This window comes from Festucalex cinctus, chromosome 12 (genome assembly GCF_051991245.1).
Source record: "Festucalex cinctus isolate MCC-2025b chromosome 12, RoL_Fcin_1.0, whole genome shotgun sequence".
NCBI classification, from domain to species: domain Eukaryota; kingdom Metazoa; phylum Chordata; class Actinopteri; order Syngnathiformes; family Syngnathidae; genus Festucalex; species Festucalex cinctus.
In genome coordinates this window covers 5,745,560-5,765,771 of record NC_135422.1, presented here as the reverse complement: position 1 = coordinate 5,765,771, position 20,212 = coordinate 5,745,560, and the positions used below count along the sequence as shown (strand labels likewise).

At 39.2% G+C, this 20,212-nt stretch overlaps 1 protein-coding gene across 3 annotated transcripts; it reads left to right on the top strand.

The window, feature by feature from the left end:
- The first annotated feature begins 217 nt into the window (after nucleotides 1–217).
- aspg (asparaginase homolog (S. cerevisiae)) lies at nucleotides 218–18,275 on the top strand. 3 transcript variants are annotated; one of them, XM_077538273.1, is made up of 19 exons: nucleotides 218–359; nucleotides 455–782; nucleotides 2,688–2,814; nucleotides 4,198–4,233; nucleotides 6,527–6,638; nucleotides 6,720–6,845; nucleotides 6,940–7,023; nucleotides 8,310–8,436; nucleotides 8,522–8,634; nucleotides 10,651–10,836; nucleotides 11,384–11,497; nucleotides 11,596–11,715; nucleotides 13,087–13,182; nucleotides 13,323–13,486; nucleotides 15,272–15,358; nucleotides 15,718–15,817; nucleotides 15,900–15,965; nucleotides 16,055–16,096; nucleotides 17,565–18,275. In XM_077538273.1, the coding sequence occupies exons 2-19, from the start codon at nucleotides 533–535 to the stop codon at nucleotides 17,607–17,609; spliced, it is 1,995 nt and encodes a 664-aa protein (XP_077394399.1). In that variant the 5' UTR covers nucleotides 218–359; nucleotides 455–532; the 3' UTR covers nucleotides 17,610–18,275. The 3 variants fall into 3 exon arrangements, with proteins under 3 accessions (XP_077394399.1, XP_077394400.1, XP_077394401.1); XM_077538274.1 differs by lacking the exon at nucleotides 4,198–4,233; XM_077538275.1 differs by lacking the exon at nucleotides 16,055–16,096.
- Nucleotides 18,276–20,212: the final 1,937 nt, after the last annotated feature.

The window sequence follows — 20,212 nt, the reverse complement described above, 5'->3', positions numbered from 1 at the left end:
CAGCAGCCCCCGCGACCCTTGTGAGGAATAAGCGGTCAAGAAAATGGATGGATGGATGGATGGATGGATGTATATTGTTTTCAGATTTTTTTTTTTTAATATTTGTTTCTGAAAAAAATATCCGAAAACAGGGGCATTCAGAAAAACGGGGAATAAATTACACTTGCAGCCCGGCTATTAATATGTAAAAAGGGCTTTATGGCTTGCCATAAGCCGCTGACCAATGGCTATGGGTGACTTCGCGTGCAGGAAAGACACGCCCATATTAGTGATGTCACAGGAACAAATCACCCCCCCATAAAGTAAACTCCCCAGTTAAAAACACATCCGTGAAGAGGAAGCAGATAAACAAGCAAAAGGTACCTTTATGCTAGTACTAACATCGCCGTTACACCTGCCGCTATTAAAATAGAGATTTTGTTTCTGTGTACACACGACTGTCGTTTTTCTGCAGGGGTCCATTGTGACGTTCAAAGACCACCGTAGGTTTCCACACTTAAAACAAGCAGCAGTAGCAGCACTGGCTTCACTCATGGCGAATACCCCTCCGAACACCTTGACGCCACTTGCCCGGGCTCTGTCCCACCATAAACTGGACTCTGCCGAATCCAACGAGGTGGTCTCGCCTCGAAATCCCCAAGTCCATCCGTGCCGAAGGAGACAGCTCACGAGCTGCGGGTCGTTCGATGGAAATGAATTGGCCAGCTCGCCGAGCGCAGCCGAAGCGCGCGTCTTGGTCATCAACACCGGAGGGACCATCGGGATGACGCTTCTGGACAACGGTAGCTTTGGTTTACCTTGTGATTACACGATTATACATTGCCACTCTGCTTACGTATGTGCAGCCAAGGTCAAGCTGCTAGCACATTTGGTAGCCTGAGCCTCTTTTTAGCTGCCTCTAGTCTTGATGTCATGTCATGCACAACACGAGGCTGCCTCACCACCTGCGGGTGAATCACTAAACGAATCGAGTAATAACGGAATAGGGGATTTTGATACAGGATTCCATCTTTTGTCAATTGTATTGAGGTGGATATTTATTAGTCGGACAGAACAGAGTTTGAGAGTGTACAGAAAGAACAATACTGTTGTTATTAGGGGTGTTAAAAAAAATCGATTCGGCAATATTTCTCGATACTACAGCACGCAATTCTCGAATCGATTCAATAGGCAGCCGAATCTATTTTTTTAACATCCATTTTTGATGGAAAAATATTTAAAAAAAAATGTCTAACTTTCACACCTTAAGCATGGAAGAATGTTATATTAATGGAACATTAAACCTTAATATTTTATTTCAATGCTGTTCTAACATGAAAAAAGGTTACAACCTATTTGTTAAATACAGTGGCTCACAGTTATAAAACTGAAGTTTCAGATCAATAAATAATACATTTTCATACAAATCTTACAGTGTACATGTAGAAGTTTATTGAATGGTATTTTCTAAATTTGAGTAAAAAAAATCGCAACAATCGACTTGTAAATTCATATCGGGATTAATCGGTATCGAATCGAATCGTGACCTATGAATCGTGATACGGATCGAATCGTCAGGTACAAGGCAATTCACACCCCGAGTTGTTATGCTGTTATTTGACAGCATAACATAATATAGTATAGTAGTGACAAAAAAAAGTGTACACAGGAGTTGGATTTTTATCTGTGGAAGGCACAGGTGTGCCACATTTTGGACTCAAGTCTCCTTAATTACAAGTATTATTTCACATATTCCATCCATCACTAATTTCCTCTGCTCACACAAGAAAATGATGGCTGATTATTGGCTGATTTGGATCCCATTATTTTAAATATAAACTAATTAGGAAGGAGTAAATTGTATAATACAAATAAAGGGGATTTGTTTTTAAAGACAAAACCAACAGTGTTGACGTAAGACCCCACCAGCACAGCCAGGCTCCAATAAACTAGTTGTTGACAGTTTATCTGGTGTATCACTGGCCAAATAGGGCCTCTGGCGAAAACAAATTTTCTCCCAAGGTCATCCAACAATTTCCTGTGTACATTCACGAGTCAAGTAGTGCTCTTGACATAAGTTAATTTTAGGAGGGATTAATTTTTCTGGGGGCTAATGGAAATTCATTAGACAAAAAGGAAGCAGGCCTTGTCGTATTATCAGTTTAATTCAACAGATCTACAGATGACTACCCATATTGTGCAAACCTAAACAATCCTAATTCACATGTTGATATAGCGGATATAGTTTTATGTGCAATTTACCTTTAAAGAGCATTTTATAATCTTAGTTTGAAAGAGTTGCTAAACTGCATTTCAAAGATGACTATTGTTTGACATTATTTACAGGTACAATAAATGATGTGTATTTTAGCTTGATCTTATTTGATCCAGGTTGTGTAGCTTCAATGAATACATTTTATGCCCCAGTTACTATGAATTACGTATAGATTATCTTCCATTACGGGTGTAGAATTTTAAACCCACATGATTTGTGGTTTTCTCAAGCCTCATTGCTCTCACGTGCTGATCTGCTGTCTCTCATTTCTTCAAGGATCACGTTCTAAATGTGTTCTGGTTGTAATCTCACATGAACCACTAGAGTGCAGTATGACACTTGTACTGTAAATAGCAGTTATATCCAGAAAAGTCCAGGATTCTATTGTGAAAAACATACAGTAATTAGTTGTGTTTATACTTCTCCCCCACAGTTCTTGCACCGAAAGCCAACGCTTTTGTGCAGATTTTGCGCAAGCTGCCCATCCTCCACGATGAGATGTATGCACAGCAGACCTGCATGTATGACTACTATGACCCCGAGTGCACCTTAGTCCTGCCGTAAGTGGACCCAAAATTCCTTACAGGAAGAAAGAATTTCTGCAATTTTCATTGTAATTCAACCACGGGTGACGGAGTAGCTTTAAATCATCAATGACAACCATCATTGCTGTGTGTCATGCTTCCTTGGACCTTTAGTGGTACTTTGTCCGAGTGCTGGCTGACTCAAATAATTTTGTGGACTCGTGTCACTCTGAGTCACTCAGGTGATTCATTTCACATATGAGGTTCTTGAGTCACAAGCTCCATTAACTTAAAAAAAATAAAGTGACAGTTGCACAACAATCAAATAAATACAGAACAGCGAAAATAGTATATAAGTAAAATTAAAAAATGAAAACAAAAAATGCAAGAAATTTAACAGCAATAAAAAAAATAAATATCTATAGACATTTTTGTCTGTTTAACAATGCAATTTGCAGTTTTTCTTTCATTAAAATATGCATCATTACTTGTAATATATTCATTTTGGACAAATAATCATTATCATAGCATGTGCATAAAATATTTAAGATACTTAACTTGTTTTGAATGCTTATTTTGAACATGCAAACAATAAAAAAAAAAAATCTGTATTAATTCAAGAACTTATATTGGCACATTGGACAACTTGGTTACCACTAATTTTTTCCATGACTCAACTCTTAGTAGTCACTGATACAGAGTACTGATACCACTGGTACTTTTGATTACATACCCCCCCCCCCCCCCCACCCAAAAAAACAACAAACAAAAAAAAAACCCAAAACAAAACAATAACCAATAATAATAAAAAAAAGACCTATATACGCCAATGTAGCATTTTCCTGAAAATAACATGAAATTAATCAAAATTTTCTTCTAATTTCTAATATACCACTATCCTTGACATAAGGCCACGTATCGACCCAATATGATACCCAGTATTGGTACTAAATTCCATAAACAGGCTTCTTAGGTTAATTAAAGACCATAAATTTCCCAATGTGAATGTGTTTTTATATATGCCCTGTAATTGGCTGACATTCAGTCCCCGCCTCTTGCCTGAAGTAAACTGGGATTGGCTCCAGCACACTTGTAACACGAAAGAATATATAAGTAGTAAGTCAACTTGTTGACTGTGTGCAATGTTTTGTATTATATACTCTGTGGCAAATCTATTTTTGTCTTGACCTAGATTCTAAGTGGTCAGATTACTAATGCTGTGGGTATCATGCATGTTCAGGTCGACAGAGGTGTTTTACGATGTTTACTCATTCACTGACAAAATATTTAAAGTCAACATTTACACAGGTTTTCTACCTGGAGCTGTCGACAAACATTGCTTTGTCACGCTTTTGTTTGCCGCCTTCACATCGACGTGGATTTAATGTGATTAATTAATGACTTTTGTTGCCCTGACAGGATGCCGACTATACATTCTGACCAACTATTCCACAGGTGCTGTATATGTTGTAGCCTTGTGTTTTTTGCCTGCCCTTGCGAACGGTTGGGTGGCTGAGCTCTCCGCAAAATGTTACAACATGACATGCATGGCAACAAAATGGCCGATAAAAGAAAAAAGGAAAATGGTCTGTGTGGACCACCTACAAAGAGTTTGTGTTCTAACTGTATACAGTTACTGTAAATAAATACTAATACTTACAGACACCTGTTATAGTTATATGAATCCACATTTGATCACATTTCTTGCAGTCTAACTACAAGGATGCACACATGGGCAGTAATAACTTACCGGTAACTGTACATTAAGTCAGCTGCTAGCTAGACTACATTGCTTTATTTCAACTGAATAATCCTTAAACCTTCTATTGTCAATATCAATTGGACTGTATTATTCTGCATGATTTATCTCTGTCCAGAACAATCAACAAAAAGCATAAAACAAGCCAAAGAAACCTTCACAATCTTGTAGCAATAATATTTTCTTATATATTCATCATAGTATACAAGCCTGCACGTTGTCACTTGCTTTAAATACCAATTAACATCCTAGTAGGGCTGCTCGATTATGGAAAAAATAATAATCATAATTATTTTGGCAATAATTGACATCATGATTATTCAAACAATTATTTTTTGGTTCAAAACGAGAAAATGTTTAAGCATTTGAAAATATTAAGACCAATTAAAAAAAATAGAAACACTATAATTATGTAAGTTCCTTTTAGACCAAACAGAATTTATAATATTTATAATAATAATATTTATTTATTTATTTATTTATTTATTTATGTTGGCAAAAACTTGAAGTTGGAGTGCAGCTTGTGCACTGTGCAGTAGGACGATAATTTATTTATTTAGTTTTTGGTACAAAACAAGAAAATGTTTAAACGTAAAAAAATCAAATAAAAAAATATTAAGACAAATACAATTATTTGAAACACTATAATTGTGCAAGTTCCTTTTGGATGAAATAAAATGTGTTACATTAGTTATTTTAAAAATTAAAAAAGGTGCAAATGTATCAATTTAAACAACTCAAAAATTAGTATTAATATTTTTTTTTTTACGTTTATGCTGATTTTGTAATTGTGGAGTGTAATAATTGAAATTGTAATTGAATTTCGATTAATTGCACAGCCCTACATCCTCGTATAAACTACATTGATTGACATAAATACACTATTGTGCTTTTGTTACATTTCCTGTCGATTTGCTGCCAGCTGAGGAGCACGAATGGCTTATATTTGCTCATTTTTAAATATCGTGTTTGCACTAACAGTTTGCTCATATGCAAGTCTAATGTGAGCGTTGTAATTGTAAGCACCTGGGGAATTATTAAGCATTCTTGGAAATGCTTTCTTTGTTCAGGTAAATTTTGTGGGTGATGCAACTGATACCTGTACACATTTGAAGAGTCCCAATGATGGTGTCAACAAAAAAAAGCTGTTTTTGTTATAGTAATCACTATTGATTATTCTGATGCTACGGGGGTTGCACCTTAAGCTACAGTTGATGCATGATGTCACAAGAGGCGTTCTCCTCATGGCAAAGATTATCAGCGGCATGTGTTCCAGGGTTGTGTGCATTTGAGGCTAATTAGAGGACCCCTGGTTTGGTTTCCATTCAGCTCGTCTTCATAAAAGGCCGGCCCATGTTAATCTGCCGTGTGTGTGCCTGCCCTGTTTCTTTTTAAAAGGGAGATTAGAAGGAAAACGAACCAATCATGCAGCCTTTAAATCCAGTGTCTCAGGTGTGGCCCACCCGCTGCTTGAGCTAACTCCACTTTAAAAGGCCACATTAATATGTATACTGTACTGTATATCCACCCCTCATCCCCAACTCAAATGACTCCTCAAATAAGCCTCAAGACATAGCCAATCATCCACCTTATGTTGTACTAGTCTCACAGGGTGTTAAGCTTTCGCCGGAAAAGAAAAATGGCTAATTCCCCTCACGATGTGATCCTCCTTTTTACACTCCTTAATTCAAGTTTTGGTTCCCCACTGCTTGGGCTCTGCTAAATAGTCTCTTCCGCTTCATAAAGTCGTTTTATAGGAAAAAAAAAAAAAAAAAAGTAACAAGAGCTTTATCCAAAGTCCGTGACAAGGAATAATTGTTTTCACAGTGAAGCCAATTAACTTTTGTATATTATTTTATGTGGTTTGGGGTGAACTCTGGCACTTCACGGTGATTGATAATAAAGTTTATCAGGAATGGTTGTGTTATTGAATAGATATTGATTAACGATAGGCGTGCAATCATAAATTAATTTCCATTTCTGTTTCAGTTTGAGTAAAACAAAGAAGAGGATAGTCTACAGTATTATAGAGTACAACCCTTTGTTGGACTCGGCCAATATGACCCCAGATGACTGGGGAAGAATAGGAAAGGACATTGAGGTACAATTTTATTATTATTTTTTGCCCTATTACTGTAGTTGTTTTGACATTTTAAATTTATGAAAGTAATTTATTTTCTAGAAAAACTATGAAAGCTACGATGGCTTCGTGATCCTTCATGGCACAGACACTATGGCCTACACGGCCTCTGCGCTGTCTTTCATGTGTGAACATTTGGGCAAGCCCGTCATCCTCACTGGCTCACAGGTAAAAGCAAAAAAAAAAAAAAAAAAAATCCCCACAAAGAACATAATCCATATTTTGATGACAAATACCCGCCTCACTTACTCTTTCATCTCAGGTGCCTATCTATGAGATGAGGAATGACGGCAGAGACAACCTGCTGGGGGCGCTGTTGATCGCCGGCCAGTTTGTCATTCCCGAGGTGAGCTGTTTAGTGCGTGCCTGTGATGGGGCAAACCTGATCAAATAGACAGTGGAAAGAGCCAATCAGTGAAGAGCTGATGTGATGTCAGAAAAATGTAATGTGGGCGCTTCCTACATATTTTGACCTAGGCTGTGTCCGAATGAACAGTCCACACTATTCCCCATATAATGCACTATGAAGGGGTCATGCTATTTTGTAGAGATGCCTGAATGTCCAAAAGAAAAAAAAAAAAGTTGTACACTCAAACTTACCCACAATGCATTTGGAAAAGTAGGACAACAACAAAATACTACTGAAACAATTAATGCCTTTTAATTAAAGTAAATAAGATACAATTTAAGGAACATTTTTATACACAATAAATAGTCGCACGGTGTACGGTGGTCACGTGATATGCAACGAGGAGCAAGTAGTTAGCTGAATGTCCGATTTGCCGATTTGCTAGTGGTTCTCAACCGCGGTCCTCGAGGACCCCCATCCAGCCAGTTTTCCATGATGTCTCCCACAAGCAACACAGGTGTTTCAAATGATTATCTAATCAGCAAAGTCTGCATGAAGCCTGATAACGATCCTCAGCTGTGTTGGCTGCTGAGAGATGGAAAACAAGCTATTAAAAATTTGCTAATCGATTACTTGTCGATTAATCGATTAATTTTGACAGCTCTATAACCATCATCATCTCTCCCGTGTGCCATTTTGAACGTAATGAGGATGGACTTCCACCGTCGAAGAGTGACGTTCAACAAGAATATGCCACAGCAAATAAACAAATTGACCGAACAGCAGTTCAATGGCGGCCCTACCACACCCACTTTCTTTTTTTCAAGAAAATGGGTGTGGCTTGCCACAAGTTGCCAGGCTCGACGGTGACTGCATTTTATGACCATTTTATTATATGGTGAAATAGAACAGTAAGATCGAAACCAGATGAACAAATGATACCATAACCTCACTAATCATTATTACAGGAACTACTTTATTTATTACGATGTTGAGATTGTGCAGTAGGTGTGAGCTGCTGTGCTGGCACACAGAGCACTGCTTGTCTGATGAGACTGCGTCTTGATGTAGCTTCTGGTGTTTCGCAACACACAGGAACAATTATCGGGAACAGGATAAACACTGAAGTCGTTATCTTGAAGTGCACGGTTCAAGTGCAACAAATTCCATGCATTGTCCGCAACCGATAACGTTGACAAAACAATACTATTGTGTGCGTGTGTGTACTATTCCCTCCATCTTAAATGACCGTGGATTAAAATCAATCACCTGTCTCTCCTCAGGTGTGTTTGTACTTCTACAACAAGCTCTATAGAGGAAACCGCGTGACCAAAGTTGACGCTGGGAGTTTTAATGCATTCGCATCCCCTAATTTGGCCCCTCTTGCCACTGCAGAGGTTGATGTGGCAAGTAAGTTGTCAGGGTATATTTATATGCTCTATCATCCTTTCTTGCGTTGAACTGTTCTATCATACTTTTTTTTTTTTTTTTGCAGTCAACTGGGACACTGTGTGGAGAGCAAATACCACAGTCAAGTTTCAGGTCTCCACTGATCTCAACAGGAATGTCGGCCTGCTGAGACTCTTCCCGGGAATAACTGCTGCTACTGTAAGTGTTCCTGTGAATCTTTATCTGGTGGTGAAGTGACCAAAATAGATGGACTGGTGATGTGTTGAACACATCTCCAGATGCAAGTTACCACCAACCAAGGCTCAATCCTACTTTGAATTAGCAGTTTATTCATAAAAGAGCATAGTTCTTAAGACTTATTTAAAGTGGACGGAAACCTTAAACATTTATTGACAATAATATGTAATATGTGACCTCACTAGTCTAAACATGACATTCTGATTAACTCATTCCCTCCCAGCCATTTTCACTGACGCAACCCACTTCGCTCCCGACTGTTTTTACTGGATTCAGATTTTGCAAGCCCCACATAATATTGTGTTCTATTGCTATAAAAGCAGGGAACATAACAAAAGAAAGATTAGATATGTTCTTTTATCAGGGGAAAAAAATATTTGTAGATTTCTGTTTTGCAGCAATTAGCATTAGAATATAGCTAAGTTTCATCATTATTCACAAATCTGTTTAAAACAGTGGGGAAAAGAGCCTTTTGCAACATGGCCCTGTTTGATCTCTTATACGCTGCTGCCACCTGCTGGACGTTTTTTGGAATAACTACCATTGCTTCCACCATTCGCTTCAGTACAGACGCAGCATTAAAGCCTTCTGTATGCTCTAGTATAAAAAAACTTTTAGAAAACGTATAAATATGTCTTTGGGAGCATGGTAATATTTAAAATAGAACGTATTTATACGTTTTTGGGAGCAAAAGTGTTAGTATTACATTTGTGGAATATGAGTTAAGCTGCATTGGCTGGCAACCAGTTCAGGGTGTACCCCGCCTACTGCCCATAGCCAGATGGGATAGGCTCCAGCACCCCCCGGAGCACTTGTGAGGAACAAGTGGTTCAGAAAAAGGATGGATGCAGTTAAGCTACAAAATCCATTTGTTTTTGTCCATCTCAGGGGGCGACCATTTTGCCACTTGCTGTTGACTAAAGATGACATCATTGTTGCTCAGGTCTCAAGTAACAACCAATCACAGCTCAGCTTCAGAAAATAGGTGAGCTGTGATTGGTTGTCATCTTCAGTGAACAGCAAGTGGCAAAATGGCCGCCCCCTGAGAGAGATTTAAAAAATGCTGGATTTTGCTGCTTAACTCATATTTCACTAACACAATATCAAACAAAATACCATATTTAGACTAGTGGGGCTGCATAGAACATATTTATTGTCAAAAAACATTTTTTAGGTTGACTTCCCCTTTAACAAAAACCTTATTCAAAGTTGACAAACTGTCCAGACACTTTTGTTTCCTCTAACCGCAATAAAATCATGTTAACTTCAGTTTAATTGTGCAATTTTCCCACTTCTTAGTTTCCTGCTCGTGTAAACCCAATCAGAGCTCAGCTCAGAGAGAGATAGGTTGACGTTATGGGCCATGACCAATCACCCTGTAAAGAGGAAGGCTTGGCATTGATAGCGAAGCGTTTAGTTGCAGCTCGCGTTTGGGAGGCCACCAGGAGGGTGACTTTACTGTCTCAATCTGCTCCCGCAGCCCACTACGACCATCAAGGCTTTCTTACAGCCCTTAACTGTTTTTACGAGGCCACGTTTTGATGGGGCACCAGACTCTTGCGTGCGTCGCTGTGTCGACGCTACGAGCGCCTCATAGCTAATCCGCGTCGAGCATTTCTTGTCAAAGTGCTTATGGCATCAAAAAAGTAACCACTTTTACTGATCCCCTTATCTCATATTTTGTGCTAACTGCCCTGCACTTGCCAAATGATTTTACGCTTGCTAACACCTTCAGATTAATTGCTCTCCTTGCGGACCCTGCCATCATCTGCTGTTCTAGTCATATGCCATGGCTAATGATGTGGCACATGGCCTTCCAGTGACGGGAATACTTGCAGAGTCTCCAGCAGATGGGCTTTTAAGAGCGTAGATGGGTTTGGGCAGGAGAGAATTGCAAAAAATAACCTGCATTCTACTGATCTGCTATGCATTTTTTTTTATTTTTTGTTTTTTCATTGCACTCATCTCTGTTTTTAGGTGAGGGCCTTCTTCCAGCCGCCCATGGAGGGAGTGGTTCTGGAGACCTACGGCAGTGGAAACGGCCCGGATAACCGCTCTGACCTGTTGGAGGAGTTGAAGAGGGCCACAGACTCTGGCGTCATCATCATAAACTGCACACAGTGTTTGAGGGGGACGGTGTCTACGTCCTATGCCACTGGCAAGGTTGGCCCCCGATACTCATCAACTCATTCACTCGCAGCCATTTTCACTGAAGCAATGCCTTCGCTCCCGGCTATTTTACTGGGTTTTGACTGATTTTGCAAGGCTCACAAAATATTGTGTTCTATTGCTACAAAAAAACAGGGAACATAACAAAAGAAAGATTAGAGTCTATTCTTTTATCAGGAAAAAAAACGTATATTTCTATCTGTTTCCGCTTTGCAGCAATTTGCATTAGAATATCATTATTCACAAATCTGCTTACAATTGTGGGGAAACAGCTTGTTTTCATCATGCCCCTGGTTGATCTCTTATACTCTTCTGCCACCTGCTGGCCGTTTTGTAATTACTACCATTATTTCCCCCATTCTCTGCAGTTGAGAGGCTGCATCAAAGCCTTCTGTATGCTCTAACATAAAAACAAAACAAAACGTATAAATACGTCTTCGTGACACTTAATTTAAAATAGAACGTATTTATACGTTTTTGGGAGCAAATGAGTTAAGTCATTCATAATTTTGACACAAATTAAAACCAAAACACAATTTAGGTATTGACAGATGCCGGACTGATAGCTGGTGGCGACATGACTCCAGAGGCCGCCCTATCAAAGCTGTCCTATGTGTTGGCCAAGAAAGACCTAAATCTAGATGGCAAGAAAAAGGTTGGTGTATACACCAACAGGTGACATCACTCAACACACTAAAATGCAGACCTAAGAACTATGCCGGCTATGCTGTCTATGTCTATGTTTGCGTATAGATGATGGGGCAGAACTTGCGAGGTGAGATGACTGCTGATTTGGCAGGAGCCAAGTTTAGTCTGAGTGACAGTCGATTCATCCAGGTCGTCGCCAAGTCTTTGAGCATTAGCTGCAAAGAGGTGAGAAATTCCTGCGTACACAATAGTTAAGTCCTAATTTCTATATCTGTCCTTAATCTGCTCAAAAATATAATTTGAGGAAGACAGTGGCGACCAGATGTCAAACACTGGCTTGATTGACAGTTACAGAATTACATTAGAGTTATTATTTGTGGAGAACACAAGTAAAATAATTTGAGTTTTGAACGTGTTTGCATTGTTTAGTACTTGATATCTCAATACAGGCCGGACACTACAATTTCCTGTGCACATGCATTGCAAATTGGTCACTAATTTCCAATTAAAACTCATTCACTGCCAGTCATTATAGAAATTTTTTACATTTCCAATACTCACGTGATATTACATTCAATAATTATATATAAACCGAATCTACCAAATAACAGAATAGACTCCCTACTTTTTGTCCCGTCCCGTTCTTTTATAATTGACAGCAGAAAAATTTAGGTTTGCCAAAATACAGCCATTTCTCCCATGGACTCTGAAACTGTGTTTATTTCCTATAAAATGGGGCAATGATGTCATCTACCGGTGGTTGGGCATCAGTAAAGTTGTTTCCAAGTTTGATATTTACAGTGGAGCATGCTCAGATTCGCCCCCATTTAGCACCGCTCTAAAAAATACAATTGACAAGTATACTTGTCAAAGGCAGTGAATGAGTTAAATAACAGGAAGGTAAATGTCTCTCATTTAAACAGTTGAAAGTAGAAACATTAGGGTCAAACACAATTTGAGGGTATAATAACAGCAAGCAAAAATATAATGCGGTCGGTTTTGTGTGTGTGTGTTTTTTTTTTTTTTTTTTGGTCAATTTTTTATTTGGTTAAATTAAAGCAGATTTGTTTCCCAATTGAACACAATCTATTTTATGTGTAAACAAAATATAGAATATTTGGTACATTCATGTTAAAAGAAAGAAATATTATAAACATTCTTCTGTTTTAATTCCTCTGTGATTGGCTGGCAACCAGTCCAGGTGTACCCCGCCTGCTGCCCAAAGCCAGCTGAGATAGGCTCCAGCACCCCCCGTGACCCTTGTGAGGAATAAGCGGTCAAGAAAATGGATGGATGTTTTAATTCCTCTTAGTCAGTGTCCCATCACTAGTAAGCTATTTTTAGAACAGATTGCTCATTTTGTCCTTGGGGCTAACTAGTACCCACTGGCACCATGTTTTCTTTCCCCCTTCCCTCCCGCCTGTGTGCAACTGCTCACCCCTCTCCTTTCTGCTCAGCCGAGATCAGGGCGGCGCTGACCTCTAAAGCACTACCTTAAAAAAATTTCTACAAAAAAAATAAAATAAATAAATAATAATCCTATTTTGTATTCCCTATAAGGCAGTTTATTAATTTCCAATTTTATGGTGCCAACAGGAGCTGGAGGCCATCCGTGATGCTCTGACACCCTCGCTGGCTTGTGCAGCCACAAAGATCGGTGACATCGAGGCCCTAGAAACCCTCAAAGAAATGGCAAGTCACACCATAATATGTAGCTCACGTTGTCAAGCGCCATTACCCGTTTGGATTGTTCCACAGTTAAGTGATTGCCGGACAATAAATTTAAAGCACCGAATGAACTGCCTGATGTCCTTTTTCATCCCGTGGCTCAGGGCAGTAATTTGTGTCTGAGCGACTATGACGGACGGACGCCTCTGCACATTGCTGCCTGCGAAGGAAACCTGGAAGTGGTGCAGTACCTGCTGACGATTGGCGCCACGGTTTACGCAAAAGATCGCTATGGCGACACACCCCTGTGCAATGCCGTGCGCTTCAGGTAAGACGAGAATTTGCTGTCATCTGAATGGTTATTTTAATGAAGGAGCTTGTGCAAGGAATGAAAGGCAGTATGGGAGCAGAGAAGCAAGGGGAGTAGTAGAGGTTGAACGGGAAGTCAACCCCCCAATTTTGTTTTTACAATAAAATGTTCCATGCTACGACGGCGTATTAGGGCCATGTATAAATATATATATTTTTTAGAGGGTGGGGGCAATATTCAGAGAAAAAAAAAAAATCACTAATTTGCCACTTTATAAAGTGACAAATTTGCGACTTTAGAAAGTGTCAGATTTGCGAGAAAAAAACTCAGAAACTTATGAGAAATACTTACGACATTCTGACAATACTTTATAAAGTTGCATATTTGTGAGGTTTTTTTTCACCACAAATTTGCCACTTTATCAAACTTATGAGAAATACCTCTGACATTCTGACAATACTTGATAAAGTGGCAAATTTGCGAGAAAAAAAACTCATAAATTTGCCGAGTTTATAAGTGTCAAATTTGCCACTTTGTAAAGTGGCAAATTTGCGAGAAATAAACTAAGAAATTAGTGTCAAATTTGCGATTTTATAAAATGGCATATTTGCGAGAAAAAAAAAACTCAGAAGCTTATGAGAAATACGTTATAAAGTCGCAAATTTGTGAGCCCCCCCCGCACATTTGCCACTTTATAAAATGCCAAATTTGTGAGCTTTTTCTTGGAATATTTTATACGTGGCCCTAATACGCCATCTTACTATGCACCCCACTGGTCTAAATATGGTATCCTGGTTAATATCACGTTAGTTATCAGCTCTAATGTTCATTGTCGTGGTTTTTGGAAAACAACCCTAACGACAACCAATCACGGCTCAGCGTCAGAAAACAGGTGTTGTTATTGGTCGTTGCCTGAGCCCTGAGCAACTGTGATGTCATCTTCAGTCGACAGCAAGTGGCAAAATGGCCACCCCCCTGAGATGGATAAAAATGGCTGGATTTTGCTTCATAACTCTTATTCCACATATGTAATATTAATCAGAATGTTTGGACGAGTGAGGTCACATATAACATATTATTGTCAAGAAATGTTTAAGGTCGACTTCCACTTTAATGCATGTCAAGCTATTTAGGCTAATTGTCATATGGCCTACATTACTATTCCTCGACATTGCCCCAAATATTTATCAAGTATATGAATTCTACCCGTTTTCATGAATTCACGTTGGCCCCAGGGAGAAAACGTATGTGTTGGAGCTGCGCCAACTGACTGTTGTCTTATTTTAACGGTTGTCACTGCAAGCAGTGACACGTTTCCTTTGAAAGTTGGGGGGAGGCCTCTCAGCATTGCTTCGCTTCCTCTGTTGCATTCCATGACCTCCTCTGCTGCTACTAATTGTGACAGCACATTTGCCTGTCCTCAAACTTAACACAGTGCTTGAACTAAATTAAAATGTCAAAGTCATTCAAGAGACGGGTGTGGAGATGCGGGCGTGTCCTCGGAACCAGTCCCGCAGCCTGATGCCAGTTTCACAGTTCATGCATACTGGCTGTGGGTCCGCATAGTGTGAAAGATTAACTATCAACGTGCCAGCATAGAACGATGATGAAATCTTTTTGTTTGCGTTGTTGATTTTTCTGTACAGTGCCGTTGCACTTCTGGTGACTCCTGTGTGGGCGGTTGGGCGCATGCGGGCGACGGGACTCGTGTTCTTACTTGTCGCCGCCAACAGTTTTGTCCTTTGCCTTACTGAGTTGTGGCTAACTGAGAATAGCACGTAACGGTGATGTCGTCCGACATAGGCACAAGGATGTCGTCCAGCTCCTGAGGAAGACGGGAGCCCACTTCTCCCGAGATGAGTTGGAGGAGGCAGGAACAGAACTGTGCAGGTCTCACACGTCACACGCTCTTGCATGCACACATAAAGTGTCAGATCCACACCAACCCATCCTACATAGCTGACACAAGCTCAACCAGTTTGCTGGCACGAACACACACAAGAGGAATGCTCCCTGACTGCATAGCGTTGGGACTCCCCCATATCTTGTGCCCTTGTTGTACATCAACCAGACATGATTGTATGTTAAACTTTCACAAATACAAACCACTGAGCCTAGCTGTTGCCCAAAAAATACAAATATTGCTGATTTGTTGTCCCTAATGTACTGCCCTCGTTTACTGAAAAGCAAAAGGACACGTTTTGGAAACGATTGTCATTTGTATTTGTGGTTTTGTTGCCGTTTGATAGCCTGGTCGTCAGCGGCGACCTGGAGGGCCTGGAAATATGGAGCCTCGCTGGAGCCGATCTAAATAAACCTGGATATGATGGGCAGACAGCAGTTGAATTGGTGGGTGCTTTGAGGGTGCTACATTGCACTCACGTGACACGTTTTGAAAATAAACTCCAGTTTGCGTGTTTCTTTTGTCCAGGCCAATTCTGTCGGTAAACCCGAAGTGGCGACCTTCATACTAAACAACCTAAACAAAAAAATGCAGGTAAACACTCTTTTAAAGACATCTACTGCTTACTACCCAGTACTTGCATAATCGACTTTTTAATTACATGTGCGTCTGCCTGATTTCAGACAGAATTTGCAGGATTGAATGAGTATGATGAGGATGAGGAGGTAAAAGAAATAAACTTGTGTGATTCCCCGTGTAAACATCCCTTATCATTTTCAGCATGAGATCCCATTTAGGCATGACTTTGGATTTGAGTTGCATTTGTGAACATCACCACACAACTGTTATGCATCTGTTTTTTAAATCCAGTATTATGTATTCTGGTTCCTTGAAGGATCCATCAGTTGGAGGAAAAACATGCAAAGTGTAGAGAAATAAGCAGTTTTAAAGTTGACGCCAACCCCCAAAAATGCTTGATAATGATATATTACATGCAGCGCAACTAGTTTAAACACAGCAGCTTGTTGCAACATGACCCTGGCTGATCTCTTATACTCTGCTGCCTGTGTTTTTATTAACTACCATTGCTTTAAGCCACGTTCACGTCAGAAGCTGCATCAAAACCTTCTGTATACACTTGCATAAAACAAAAAAACGTGTAAACACGTTTTTAGGAGCGAATGACAAAGTATTAAAAACGTTTTTACACGTTTTTGGGCTTGAATGAGTTAACTACGTTCAAGTTTTTCTTTACATTTGTACCATAAATAGGCTTCCCTTAACTAGAATCCAAAATTCAGTAAAATCCAACTGCAGCCAAAGGTACAGTCCTAGTGGATTCTTGCAACTTTTAGTTGCTCAAGGTGAAACCAAGTTGCCATGGCTACCGTTTGTCTTTGTCTTCTTCTTCTTTTTTGTTGCTGTATTAAAACGTCTTCTACTTTGTCGCTTAGAAGGGTGTGAACCATGTGGCGGGCTTTGTAATGCTTGAGTAGAGGCGTAAATTCCCCGTCTAAAAATTACAATTAAATTAAAAAAAAAAGATTATTATTAATTTTATTTATTTTTTTTCAACATCTACATTTTGGAAATTCGCCTATCGCGGTGAGGGGCTTGAAATGTATCACCCGTGAAAAGTGAACAAACACCATAGTCCGGTTTCCTCCCACATCCCCAAAATATGCATGACTCTAAATTTTTGTGAATGTGATTTTTGACTGGCGAATGTTTTTCAATTCCAAGGTTTGCATGGTGTGGTCGTCAAAAATCATTTTGGTACAATGTTGTCGTTTAAGCACCTTTTCTAGTAATAGACACTAGGTTCCGTTTTCTATCCCACCTTGTACTGGTCGCTAGTCAATTACATAACCGTACCCACACCATTAACCATTAACACCCAAATTCACACCCATGAGAAATTTAGGACCATGCTGCTTTGGACTATGAGACAGGCACTTACACATCACATTTCCTTTCTGTATATTCAAACTATGACTCCAGCAGAAGATTTCAGTTCTAGTTTCCATGTCGTGCATTTCATATCGTGCTACTTTGTCCATTTGTGTGTTTTGGTTTTGTTGTATTATTTGTGCTTTGTATGAAGACTTGGAATGCTGCACACCAGACGGCCTCCTTCTCCACTTCCTGCTTCCTGTTGATCTCATTGTTATTTTTTGTTTCTTGTTGCATCAGAACGGCAGCGTGATTGAGTTCACCGCCTCACCTGCCGCAATGTGAGCTGCAGTCACTTCGTCCAAGTTGCCAAGTTGCATTCACTTCCTCCCGCTCCGTCCTCAAATACACACTACGGCACAACGAATGATTACAGCGTCCCCGTCCAGCTACGTTATAAGCACAACATATGTGAGGGTACACGTGCTTTTACTGTGGTGGATGCACCAAATGCTGCTATAAGTTAAGAGACTGCCCGGCTCATATGGTATAATTACTAAGACTAACAATATCATCAGGTTCAGGGGCTTTTATTTTTATATATAATGTATATTTTTAATAATAAAGACACTGACGAAATGAGCTGTTCTTGATCTACCTTTTTCAAATACCCCCGAGTGTGTCCTGCTGCCACAACACGTGTTAAGAAAACTGTGAAGCGACTCTGCAGACTCATCCAGCCTGTTTCTCTGCCGGAAGTCGTCGAGCCGGAAGAGTGGCATAGCTCTGTCGTTGAAACGGAACTGGCAATTTCAGTTGCAACCTGGTTTCTGTATGTGATCTTTTGAATATATGTTGAAGCGCGTTTTCCTTTTCCCACTGCTGTGTTCACTTCTTTATTTGTTAGAGCTGACTGAATGTTTAATGCCATTCAATGACTTGTTTCTTGTTTGTAATGAAAAACAAAATGTCATGCTGTTTCCCAACCGAAATAAATCAGATTAATCAAAACATTCTCTTATTACTGGCCAACACAACTGCCACACATAACCTCAACGTTATGATTTTGTTACGCACCCAATCATGAAAAGTATAATTATCCATGTCCGAGACACCATTTTAGGCTCAAAAGAATGTTTGCGGTGAAAGCGAGTGTCTTGAAAGAAAGTAGTAAGTGACAAGCCTGCAAAATGTGTTGAGGGATTGATTTGACACAAAACATGCTCTACGTTTTGTCAGAATCCTTTCAAAGAGTCAGTCACATGAATAGTACGGAAACATTTTCCAAATATTCTCCCTATGTAATGAAATGATTTGCCGTCTACATCGCTCCAACGTAATGTAAGATATAAAAAAAGTTTTAGAGAAATAATAAAGAGCAATGAACTAAATGAAATACAATAGAGGCATGTCAATTCACAATAACAGTGTACAAATTTATATAAACCCGTATGGCAAATATATAACTCATGAATAACATAACAACAACATAGTGAGTTTTATGTTTGCCTATAATGTAATTTCTAGCTACAAAATCATTTTTAATACAATTATTTCATTTTTTTAATTAAAAAAAAAATCTCTAATACAACTTCTTTAGCCACATTTCCAGCCATTAAATTTCACTATAACTCATAAATCATTTTGGATTTAATGGTGAATAAATTAGTGTATTTATTAACATGGCTTGCATCAATCAACGACGTGTGGTCAGAGACTCCCTTTTTGTCCCCTCTTATGAATGTAAAGAGTAAAAATAAATAAATACAATTATACTAAATATAATGATTACATTAAATTATTTTCCATTTTATTTTTCTGGTCCGTGTTTTACGTTGATTTTCCTTTTCAATCTTCTATTTTGTGTTCATATTTTTATATCAGACTTCAGAGGGGTCAGTGCCTCAACATTATTATTATTATTATTATTATTATTATTATCATTAGTAGTATTAGTAGTAGTAGTAGTAGTAGTAGTAGTATTTTTGGAACATTGTAAATTAATATGCTTTCTCATAGCGGATTAATTGACAATTAAAAAAAAACAATTAAACCATTATAAAAGGTAATACTTCTTCATTTCATAAAATTATTACGATAATCTTTTTAAATAATGATATATAGACCATTCTTTACACTTATTTAAGTTTCAGTGATTGAATGGAAGCGATCCCATTGGCTCTACTGTCTTATAGTCAGGCAGGAAGCATCTTTTTGCCTCAAGGTTAAGTTACTAAATATGGTCCCTAAAAAGAAAGATTCAACTAAATAAATAGAGTAGATAGTGTGTTGTCAATCAGATTTATTTTGGAAGGGCGGCTGCCCGGTCGTCGTGCCTGCTGCATGGAACCCAGCTCATCCGGTCGGACCAGCATAGGCCTCATTCCTGCCTGAATGAAACTTGTTTCAACCGAGCCCCAAATCATATATAAAGCCGAGTAGCACCTCAGTTGACTGTGAACGCAGGTGACCGCAAGGTAAGAAAGAGCAATGCATGGAAGGAGCTCATCTTCTGCGAGGTAATTGGCCAAATTGACACAGTAACGGCGATCGCTACTCTTTAAAACCTGTTTCTTGTAGAGTGGAACCTTTTTCAGGAACAAAATCCAGGATTTTGAGCATGAATGTGGTCTCCCTGATTGAGTGGTTCTCGACAGTTCAACAGTTCTTTGAAAAAATTGTGAAATGTTTAGGACCACTTGACCAGTCGGACATTTGCTGCTTACATGCATCCGCCATGTTTCGTTGGAACCGCACGGCGAGAAAGGACCTCCCAAGGCTCATATTTGATGATTTATTATGATTTTTTTTAATGTTTACAGTTTGCCTTCTTCTTTTTGTGCCTCCTTATACTACGAAGACAACAACCAACCATCAAAAAAATCGGAGAGGGCTCTTAAAAACCCCCACCAGGTTCTGCCTGATCACTCTGCTGGCTCGCATGCAGT

Coding starts and splice junctions, on each gene's coding strand:
- aspg (XM_077538273.1), top strand. CDS start 533: ATGGCGAATACCCCTCCGAACACCTTGACGCCACTTGCCCGGGCTCTG. Junction 11,716..13,086: donor TGAGCATTAGCTGCAAAGAG/GTGAGAAATTCC, acceptor TGGTGCCAACAG/GAGCTGGAGGCCATCCGTGA. Junction 16,097..17,564: donor AGTATGATGAGGATGAGGAG/GTAAAAGAAATA, acceptor TTGTTGCATCAG/AACGGCAGCGTGATTGAGTT.